Source organism: Schistocerca piceifrons, chromosome 2 (assembly GCF_021461385.2).
Source record: "Schistocerca piceifrons isolate TAMUIC-IGC-003096 chromosome 2, iqSchPice1.1, whole genome shotgun sequence".
NCBI lineage: Eukaryota > Metazoa > Arthropoda > Insecta > Orthoptera > Acrididae > Schistocerca > Schistocerca piceifrons.
Genome location: NC_060139.1, coordinates 58,279,949 through 58,292,081, shown reverse-complemented (window position 1 = coordinate 58,292,081; position 12,133 = coordinate 58,279,949). Strand labels below are relative to the sequence as shown.

Here is a 12,133-nt window from a genome sequence, read left to right as displayed (position 1 = left end):
TCAGTCCGCCTTGTTGGAGACACTTAAGAATGGCCCTCAGTCTTTTTACGTGTTCATCAAATGTCTCTGAGAACACTATAATGTCATCTAAATAACAAAGACACATCGTCGACTTCAGGTGACTTAGAAGATTATCCATCATCCATTCAAAAGTTGCTGGTGCATTACACAAACCACACCGCATTGTCTTAAACTCATACAGGCCCTCAGGGGTGATGAATGCAGTTTTCTCACGATCAGCCTCATCTACTTCAATTTGCCAGTATCCCGAGTACACGTCCATGGTTAAGAAAAACTTAGCCCCCTTCAGACAATCTAGTATATCATCAATTCGTGGAAGGGGGTAAACATCCTGTTTAGTTATCTTATTAAGCATCAAGTAATCAACACAAAAGTGCCAACTGCCATCCTTCTTCCTGACGAGAACCACTGGTGACAACCATGGGCTCTGCGAAAGCTGAATGATGTCATTCTTCATCATTTTCTCTACCTCGTCTCTGACACACGGCATGCTTTCTGGCTTATTGGTTGATGGTCTACAGTGCTAATCCGGTGCTTCACCATCTATTTGTCTAATTTACTCTTAAGCTGAGGATTGAAGCATTCACAGAACTCTCGAAGAATGGCAAGTAGCTTCTTCTGTTGTTCCTTAGTGAGATCTAGTGATAGTCGAACTAGAAGATCTTGTCTCATAGTGGTAGCGCCAATTTTGCCCAGAGACTCGGCATGGGAGATTTCTATAATGCTCAGCTGTTTGGCAATTAACGGCTCAGCGTTTGCTACGCACTTGCGTCTTGGAAGGATCTGCGGTTCTCGGTGACAGTTAACTATCCACAATCCACCGAATCCGTTCTTAAACGAGACGACAGAGGCTGGGATGACCAAGTTATTCTTCAGTGGTATGCTTCTCCTACATTCCACTACAAGATCCATGGGTTGATGCATGGCATGACACATGACAGTTGCCTTTCTAGTGCTGACCGCAGGAATGATCACTTCATCCAGCACACAGTCTCCACACACTCGGATGTGCATCTTCCTGTCCACAGTATCTCATTTGGTCTAGTATAATCTTTGAGCGACCACAATCTATAATTGCCTGAGAAGCTTTCAAAAAGTCCCATCCAAGAATGACGTCATGACTACACTCTTGTAAGATGATGAATTCTAAGAGCTGTCTATGGCCACTTATACCCACATGAATGACACATCTTCCTGTAGGTTTTACATATTTCCCATTAGCCACCTTTCTTCTTTGTTGTCGACGAACACGGTTTTCTGCAACTGGCAACGGTACTTCTCTGAAACGACTGAATATGATGCTCCAGAGTACACAAGAGCTTGGGTTGGTTGGCCATCCATGAGGATATTGACATAGTTTCCTATCATTTTTGTAGTGATCGACAGCGGAGGATTTTTCTCTTTGGTGGCCTCACCTCCAAGGAAGGCCACACCCTTTAGTTTTCCAAGTTGCAGTGGCTAGGTGATTGGCTGGAGCTTCTAAACAGTGATGGAGACCTTGATCGGCATGTTGGGAGCATCCTCTCCAGTGGTTTGCTTGCAGCAATGGTGACCTACGTCATCCTGCACCCACATCTTCCTGTTCATCTTCGTAATCCTGGAGCTGGCATCAGCTAAGACTGGTCTGCTGTCTTCTGGCACAGGCATCATCAAATATCCGTCACCTTTCTTGACAATAGCATACCACATGTCCCTGTCGTCCACAGTGGAAACATACTGGTTGGTTATCCTGAGTCCACCAGACGTCAGTCTTCCTTAGTGCCCAAACAGGTTCCTCATGCGGCATCTTAGGAATGTAACTTTGCCTGGGTCTCGTCTTTTTCACCATTTTAAAGGGAAATGAAGGACAAGAGGTTAGGTTCAATGTCTGTTCCTCTTCCTCCCTTACGATTTCTTGAAGCGACTCGGTTTTTTTTCTCACCTGCAATCCAAGTGCCTTCTGAACTTCCTCTCTAACTACCTGACAAAGAACACTTGTGAAATCAGTTCCTTCCTCCATCACAGACATCAACACAACGTTTGGAAGCCATTCAAACATCTTGCATGTAATTCTTTTTTGATGAATTGTCTTGATACACGGGCACCATTTTATGAAGTCGTCTGCTGTGGAAACCTCCTTCAGGACTAGGACTTGATACATGTCCTCAGCAACACCCATCATGAGATGTGCAACCTTATCTTCCTCCTTCATTCTAGGACCCATTATTTTACACAGTTCCAAGACGTCTTGAATGTAGGATGCTGCACTTTCTCCTGGATGCTGTGCCCTGCACTTTAATATATCTTCAGCCTTGCACTTCTGTCGCTGTGTGTTGCTGAAATACCTGTGCACTTCTGCCTGGAATACTTCTCAGCTTGAGAACTTCTCCTCGTTGTTCTCATACCATTGCTTGGCAGTGCCCTCCAAGTACAAAAATACGTTAGCCAAACACACAGTATAACCAATTTGTTAAATTTGCCTATACGCTCATATACCTTCAGCCACTTGTTTGGATCTTGGCCACCGTCACCAGAGAACCCAGAAGAATGTCTCATGTGGTGGCACAGGGTTGCTGTCATCGTAACTTCCTCCTCTTCTTCTGTCTCCGATAGATTGTGATCTGTTGAATATGGCTCGCACTCAGATTTCTCACCACGTAAACGGCGGCTCTGTCGTGGCCTGATGGGAGCCACTGTGTTGTCGATAATGTGCGCTATTGTTGATAATGTGCGCTATCACGAATTCCAATACCCAGCGCCTCCACCAGAATAATGTCATGTAGAAGAAGGTGTAATTAGATGAATGACGAACACTAACTTCACTTAACGAAGATTTATTCAGCACTTGTACATACAAGAACTGGAGCAAACTGCCTCCGGCCAGAACACTTACGGTATATATACAGTTAGAGAACATTCCAGTCCAATGATTCTTGACATACTTCTAAAATGTACTCGAACCGAATACAGACATTAAAAATTTACATTACAGGTGATTTTTGAACTCACGACCCTCCATGCAACAGTCTAGTATCATAATCACTATACCACAGTGACTGTGCTACTCGGCTTCTTCTGCAACAATATTATTGCAAACTGAGTACAGAAAGGTTTTCCCAGAAAGCAGATATAGGAAAGCTGAGTTCCATTTCAGTTCAGCCGGTCATATGGAACAAACAGTTTTGTCACTGAAAGTAATGTCATTTTTTGTGATTCAGTAAACATACAACATGACATTTAATTGTTGTTCATTATTTCAATAGCAGCACATGTAATGTTGATAAAAATATATTTTTATTGAAGTTCTCACTAGAGCAGGCCCAGTTACAATAGGCTTCCTGAGGTAGCTCACTACTGACAGCACTATGGATGTTTCAGCTTCATAACGTGCCACTGTCAGTCATAAACAAAGTTTCCCACGGGATTCCCACAATATTACAGACGAATATCCCTAACTTTGGTTTGCTGCAGAATCTTTGGACATACAGTATTCTCAGTTCGAATATAATAAACTTTCTTGAGACTGAGAGGCTTATATCCACGATCAGCGTAGTTTTATAAAGCACTGCTCATGAGAAACTTAGCTTGCCCTTTTCTCACATGATGCACAGCGAATTATGGATGAATGCAACAGCCAGATTCCATATCATTAAATTTCCGAAAAGCATTTGATATGGTGCCCCATTGCAGAATGTTAATGAAGGTGTGAGTGTATGGATTAAGTTCACAGATATTGAGTGGCTTGAAGACTTCTTAAGTAACAGAACCCAGTATGTTGGCCTCAACCAGGAATGTTCATCAGAGACAAGGGTATTGTCAGGAATGCCCCAAGGAAGTGTGATAGGAACACTGTTGTTCTCTACATACATAAATGATTTGGCGGACAGGGTGGGCAGCAATCTGTGCTTCTTTTCTGATGATGCTGTGGTGTACGATAAGGTGACGATACTGAGTGACTGTAGGAAGATACTAGTTGACATAGATAAAATTTCTAGTTGGTGTGATGAATGGCAGCTAGCTCTAAATGTGGAAAAATCTAAGTTAATGTGGATGAGCAGAACGAATAAACCTACGGTGTTTGGTTAAAGTATTATTGGTCTCCTGTTTGAACAGTCAAGTCATTTAAATATCTGGGTGTAGCATTCCAAAGCAACATGAAATGGAACAAGCATGTGAGAAACGTGGTAGGGAAGGCGAATGAATGGTGATTTTGGTTTACTCGGAGAATTTTAGGTAAGAGTGGTTCACGTGTAAAGGAGTACTGCTCATGGGTTTGGGATCCGTACTCCGTCAGATTGAATGAAGAATCGAAGCAGTTCAGAGGCAGGCTGTTAAATTTGTTGCTGGCAGGTTCAAACACCACATTAGTGTTATGGAGATACTTTGGGAACTCAAATTGGAATCCCTGGGGAGAAGACAACGTTCTTTTTCGAGAAAAGCTATTGAGAAAATTTGAAGGTGACTGCCGAACAATTCTACTGTCACCAACACACACTGCATGTAAGGTCCACAAAGATAAGATTCGAGAAACAATGGCTCATATGGAGGCATATAGACAGTCCTTTTCCCTCACTCCGTTTGCGAGTGGAACAGGAAAGAAGATGACTAGCAGTGGTACATGGTACACTCCGTCACGCATCATACGGTGGCTTGCGGAGATATCTAACGGTGGCTTCTGGAATTATCTACGTAGATATAAATGATGTCCATAAACCATTAACAACGAGATGTAAAGGGTGACATCTCTAGCAAACTGGTATCAATAAAATGTCAGTTTTACAACCAAGTACATAGAAGAAAATTTTATTTTAAACTGCAGATTGTTAACCATGCAGTTTAGCACCTTTGATCTCCCAACCAGCCAATTATAAACTGCAATCTGGCTCACACACATTACAGGCTGACAGAGACACCAGTTCTTTTGCTATGTCTCCTACAGTCTAACTCACGAATCTTCCTCCTTAATCACTGTTTTTGTTTTGCATGTTGGTATTCCAGTTGCTATGAGCTTATTGACTGATTTTCATTTTTTATTTGTAGTTCACTGCTACTATTTGAGTTTACATATTGTCATTTGGAGATAGTGAGTGGAGCTGTAGACGCTAGAAAATGAGTGCCAAGTGGAGAAATCAGTACATTTCAAACATATTCTTCTGTTTTGAGTTCAACAGAAGGGCGACATAGTGGGGGCAGCCAAAAACATCAGTGAGATGCATGGAAATAATGCCATTGGACAGAGCACAGCAAGAAAACGATTTTCCTGTTTTAAGGAAGACTGTTTTGATATTAGTGACTCTTCACGTTCCGGAAGACCTTCGGAGTTTGATGAAGATCGTTTAAACGCTTTAATCCACAACGATCCACGTCAATGCACTCGAGAACTGACACTATCGTGTGACATTTGTGTGCAATGGGGATGGTTCAAAAATCAGGTGTGTGGGTACCACATGCTCTAAGCCAAAACCACTAAAATCAGTGGGTAGCCATGTATGCATTCTGCTTGCTCGTCATCATCATCAACTGGCTCGTGAACAACACTGACCATTCCTATCCTCTATCATTACTGTTGAAGACTGGGGGCATCCACTGTGATGAAAATCTCACTGCCGATGCAAAAGACTACTAAAGGTGTTCTGGTGGAACGGATGTTTGGGTTCTAGTGCAGCACACACACAATTAAAGTAATACAGAATAATGAATAGTAAAACATATAACTCAACTTTTGTAAAATTGGTTACAGCAATTGAAGAATGCAGGTTTAGCCTATCTGCTCGGCATTGACTACAGTTCCATGAAAGTAAACTAAATAACATTCCCTGAACTAAAGTCAGAAGAAAACTAACCATCTGTCTTCTTGTACTATTTGAAGAACAGTTCCAGACTAACAGTGCTCAGTTAAATCTCTAGGCAGGCTGTCTCTCCATACACAGAGAATTCTATTTCCTGTTCTGTTTCTACTGTATATGAACAACTGTCTATTTGTCAGCCACTATTTCTATCTTACTCGATGACTAGAAGACTTGAAGACATAGAAAATGTTTTGCAGGAACTCCCTAGGAAGACTTGGACCAATTCACAACATTGCAACTGACAACTTCTGCTTGTGCATCATTACTTAAGCACATATCTCTCTTTCTGGTGACACTGCTGCTCCAGGGAGCATGCTTCTCACATGCAGTACAACTGATTTGTATACAGTGATGTTCCTGCTACACACAGACATCAATAGTACTTCTGGCACCAACTGTCGCAAACTCTTTTTATGTAGTATCTCAGTACATCACATGTACTGTTGACATGAAATGATGTCTTCATGCTAACATAAGAAAAAGAAAGGAATGGTTGAGCCCAAGTACAGCATCAACTCTATGTACAAAGACATGCACGCATCCACAAAATATATTGTTACACAGCTGATGGAACAGCAATGGTGTGTTGCACTACAAATTTCTTCCCTGAGGTATAAACATCACTGCTGACAGTTACTGGCAGCAACTGAGATGTCTTGCAGACACAGTCCCAGAATGATTAGCAGGAATACTGCGTGAAGCAATGCTACTCCACAATAATACCTAACCCCCTACCCACGCATTTTGCTAGACTGACAAAAAACACAACACAGGAGATGGGTTGGGAAGACATTCCATACCCCCCCTATTCACCTGGTCTTGTGCTCTCAAGAGTTTCACCTTTTCCACTATCAAACAAACTTCAACGAACAAAAATGCTCTCCGAACATGACTCGATGAGTTCTTCACCTCAAAACCACATGGATTCTACAGATGCGGATTCGAAAAGTTGCCCCAGCGTTGGTAGGCCGTTGTGAACAGTGTAGGAGAATATATTACTGATGACTAAAATCTCTATCACGTGTATCTGTTGTATTTATTAAACCTATGGATGCACTAACCAAGTATTTCCACCAGTTGTAGGAACGACGGATCAAAATGCTTTTGGTTGCCACTCAGTAATCGGAAGCGTTTTCCTATTTTTATTTGGTGGTAGTCTCACTCTATAGATTTCTTTTGTATCGGAGCCATTGAAATGACACAGGATATCAATTATTTACTAATATCATCATTTATTCTACATAGATGTGGTACCAACTGTCTCTTGTAAGGAACCAATCACAAAGTACCACGCTCCCTTAATCTTCCAGGATTACCTTTCGTCTGTGCATTGCATCAAGTACTAAGCATAAATGTTTTGTCATTTCTAAATGTTGATATGTCACAAATCTTTAATCTTTTGCAATAATCCTTAAGCTCTGGATCACAAACTTGTTCCATAGCTCTTTGGCAGTTACGTGACTTGAAATCAAGCAGAAGTGCCAAACCAACTTACCATGCCAACCATAATGCAACAGCAGAACTGCAATTCCTTTCCTTAACAGTTTTATTACATTTTTATGTCCCAAGTTTAAGGACTTGTAGCCCCTTCCTAACGAGAACCGGCTGAAAAAAAGAAAATTTAGTTACATACTATGTTAAGCAATGCACATCTTGTACTACGATACAGATTGTCCAGAAAGATGTAAAGAATGTAAATGTCGTGTATTCCAATATTATCACGGTAGTACAACAAAAAGCCTCACTTAATTCTACCCACTTACATATCTCAGCCACATTTTTTCAAAATATGCTATAGGTATGCTGGAAATCAATGTTCTCTCCTTTCAAAATAGTTTTTGATAGTATATATTAGAGTTGACACAATTGAATAAGTAATAGTGGGTAAAAAACATTTAGTGCCAGTAACTATATTTGCACTTCCAGGTAAAATACATAGAACACAACAACCAAGGAACATATACCACACATAAAACTCAAGAGCATACAATAGCACCAGAGAGGTCTGTTATATTTTACATGATGCACTTTGCTGTCATCTCACACAAAATATATTGTACACACAATTCCAACACCCACCTTTAAACATACAGAGGGGTCGGTAATTCCCGTTACAAACTTCTAGGACATGTAGAGTGTCGTGAGTAGATAACATTTTGAATACGACAGTTTCAATGCAGATGATTATCTCATCCACACCTACGTGAGGAATGTACTTAGGCGCAACCCAGTACAATTTTTGCAATCCATTTGAAAAGAATACTGACTCGTTCCATTATCACTTACGCATTTGCATTACAACTTACACCTTATAGCTTACATTAGTCGACAACAACAAGAACCCAGCATCTACGGCACCAGCCGCAACGTACCGATGCATTACAACAGCGGCTCGATGTGGCGACCACCAATGTTGTTACACACATCGTACCTCCGAAGCACGTTCTGGCACACTCTCTCCATCCCAACTAGTGTCTCTTCAGTGTCTTGTGCAGCGGCCAGAACTCATGCCAGCAGATCTTCCTCTGTCTCTACAGGTGTCTCATAAATTAGGCTCTTCCTATGACCCCACAAGAAGTAGTCCATAGGGGTTAAAACTGGTAATCGTGGCGGCCACGCGGTTTGACCACCATGGCCTATCCATCTTTCACCATATCATCTGATGAGATGTCTCCGGACAGCCAGTGAAAAGTGAGGTGGTGCTCTATCATGCTGAAAGCACACTCCCTGACAGACATTCAATGGCACAGTTTCCAAGAATGGGTCCATTAAGTGTCGTAGTAAGACTAAGTATGCAGGACCCGTGAGCTTGGATGGAAGGAGGTATGATCCAATCACATGACCGTCCAGAATACCTACCCACACATTAATTCCAAACCTGTCTTGGAATCCCTGAACATACATGGCATGAGGGTTTTCGTGGCATGAGGGTTTTCGTGGCATGAGGGTTTTCGTCCGCCCAGACATGGCTATTTCGAGAATTCAGAACACAATCCCTTGTGAACCTACATTTATCCGTGAAGAGAACTCGACATGGAGACGGGCATGTCGATGCAACGGTGCAGGAACCATGTGCAGAAGGTGACGCACTGTGGAAAGTCTGCTGGACCTATAGTGTGTACCCTCTGTAAGTGGTACGGATGTTAATTTTTGCTCATGCAGAACGTCCAAGACAGTACTGTGACTAACAACCATTGCACATGCAATTGTTCACGAACTCATTGACAGACTATCTTCAATGCAACGCAGTACACCTTCAAATTCGGGAGTGCGGCATTGCTGTGGAGCACCACAGTCCTGCCTCCTCACGGTGAAGGTACCCATTTCTCGAAGCCATTGTGTAACTTGGGCAAACAGTTTGTGTGATGGAGTGTGACGGTTTGGTAAACGTTCGTGATACAGCCGACTAGCAGCTCTTCTGTTATCTCCAGCTTCGCCATACACAAGGAGCATGTCTGTGTATTCCGCAAGCATGTACTGCACCATGTTACCTCTATCGGTGATGCACAGGTATTGACTCGGTCTCACAGCAAAGCACACAGTAAGTGACATCTGTGGATCATTTGGCATAGTACATGTCCTCGTGTCTACCCTGTTGCATACCAGGACAGGGAACTCTTGAGACATTTCTCTTGCCCTAAGCAGACGTTGACAAGGTACACATCTGAATTGAAACTGTCGTAGAACAGAAACGATACGATTCCGGACATGGGTTTCTATTCAAAATATTATGTACTCACTACCCTCTACATGTCCTAGAAGTTTGTAACAGGAGTTTCCAACCACCCTGTATATTTTGTGGTTTGCCTTCACGAGATGTTTAATAAACTCAAGTGGCAGACTCTGCAAGAGAGGCGCTCTGCATCGCGGTGTAGCTTGCTCGCCAGGTTTCGAGAGGGTGCGTTTCTGGATGAGGTATCGAATATATTGCTTCCCCCTACTTATACCTCCCGAGGAGATCACGAATGTAAAATTAGAGAGATTAGAGCGCGCACGGAGGCTTTCAGACAGTCGTTCATCCCGCGAACCATACGCGACTGGAACAGGAAAGGGAGGTAATGACAGTGGCACGTAAAGTGCCCTCCGCCACACACCGTTGGGTGGCTTGCGGAGTATCAATGTAGATGTAGATGATAAACCAAATAGCCCCACAATCTTTTCAAACTTCTCTTTGTCCAAGGGTTTTGTGAAAAGATCAACCAACATGTCTTCTGTGCGCAGGTAGTCCACAGCGATGTTCTGTCGCTCTATGTGGTCCTGAATAAAATGGCGCCTTATGTTTTGTCCTAGGACTAGTGACATCATTTCTAGCTAGGTTAATGGCTGCTTCACTGTTACAGAAGATCATTATAGGTTCCATGATTAAATTGGGTTCCATTTCACATATTAATGTTCTTAGCCACAATGCTTTCCGTGTAGTATAAGATAGCATTATATACTCAGCTTATACAGTACTCAATGCAACTGTTTTTTTCTGACAGGACCATGAAATGAGAACCCCCATTAACTTAAAGTAGCAGTCAGTAGTAGAGTGCCTATCTCCCAATTCACTTCCCCAGTCCACATCACTGTAGCCTTCTAGTTCTGCATTACCTTCTCTATGGTATCTTAATTCGTGGTCTGAAGTTCCTCTTAAATATCAGAATATCCTTTTCACAGTTTTACAGTGCTTTGCCTTTGGGTCTCTGCAGTACCTGCTCACTGTCTTGGTGACAAAAACAATGTGAGGTCATGACGTTTGAGACAAATATAACAGATTCCCTACTGCTTCTAAATATGGAACATTCTTATCACATTCCACATCTGTCTCGTTTATGTTCAACTTCACTCCTACTTCCATTGGAGTAGTTACGGGTTTACAATCACTCATGCCAAATTTCTTTAAGATTTTTTTCTGTATATGGTGATTGACTTGTGCTCAATTCTTGTCTCTCTTCATTCTTAGTGGGCTGCATATTTAAATACTGTTTAACTTCTCCCAAATCATGCACCTTAAACTTGGTCTGCAGCTGTTTCTTAAAAATTCTCATTTGGCTTTAGTTTTCAGTCAAGTTAAAGAAGTTGTCCACCCATATTTCCATTATTATTCTCATCCCTTCTCTTCCCCTTTTATATTATATACTGGTATCTGCCTTAGATTACTTCATATTTATTAGTTTTATGTAGACATTGATTCCAGCAATGTCCACTCCGTTCAAGTCCATAAATACTTTTTCCTTTTTTTTTTCACAAACGTCAAACCTTTTTCCTATCTGATATGGTTTTTTCAAAGTGAATACCCATCTTGCCTGAAATGGTTTCATATCTGCAGGCGTATTTACCCATTCAAAGGTTTCGTTGTCAGATAAAGATTCCAATTCCCTCTCCATTGCTTCTTTCCATTCTTGAGAGTTCGGCCCGCTCATTGCTTCTTCTGCTGTTGCTGGTTCGTCATTAAAAGACTGGACTGCATACATCTCAAAATTCGGATATTCTTTCTGTTTTGGTATGCGAGAAGAACGCCTTACTTTGTTCTCTTCATTTTGTTCGTCTTCAAACTCACTGTCCTCATAAATAGTCTCCATTTGCATTTGACTGTCCTCTTTCTGTTCTTCACTTTCTCTTTCTTCACATACGGTTTCACTTTCGGAACTAAGCACATTTAACTTAGTAGTCTTTCCCTCTTCAGAGTCCTTTCTATTTCCAAAGAATACTACATCTCTTTGAGAGGCCAGACAAACGTGTGGTTCCTGAAGAGGGGCAGCAGCCTTTACAGTAGTTGCAAGGGCAACAGTCTGGATGATTGACTGATCTGGCCTTGTAACAATAACCAAAATGGCCTTGCTGTGCCGGTACTGCGAACGGCTGAAAGCAAGGGGAAACTACAGCCGAAATTTTTCCCGAGGGCATGCAGCTTTACCGAATGGTTAAATGATGATGGCGTCCTCTTGGGTAAAATATTCCGGAAGTAAAATAGTCCCCCATTCGGATCTCCGGGCGGGGACTACTCAAGAAGATGTCGTTATCAGGAGAAAGAAAACTGGCGTTCTACGGATCGGAGCGTGGAATATCAGACCCCTTAATCGGGCAGGTAGGTTACAAAATTTAAAAAGGGAAATGGATAGGTTAAAGTTAGATATAGTGGGAATTAGTGAAGTTCGGTGGCAGGAGGAACAAGACTTCTGGTCAGGTGACTACAGTGTTATAAACACAAAGTCAAATAGGGGTAATGCAGGAGTAGGTTTAATAATGAATAGGAAAATAGGAATGCGGATAAGCTACTACAAACAGCATAGTGAAAGCAT

General features: G+C 42.0%; 1 protein-coding gene across 2 annotated transcripts in view; it reads right to left on the bottom strand.

The window, feature by feature from the left end:
- LOC124776677 overlaps positions 1 to 12,133 on the bottom strand; it is a 170,758-nt gene that overhangs the window by 68,897 nt on the left and 89,728 nt on the right. For both annotated transcript variants that reach the window (XM_047251779.1, XM_047251778.1), the window contains exon 5: positions 7,345 to 7,454. In XM_047251779.1, the coding sequence (XP_047107735.1) occupies positions 7,345 to 7,454 (110 nt within the window). The remainder of the gene's footprint in view (positions 1 to 7,344; positions 7,455 to 12,133) is intronic.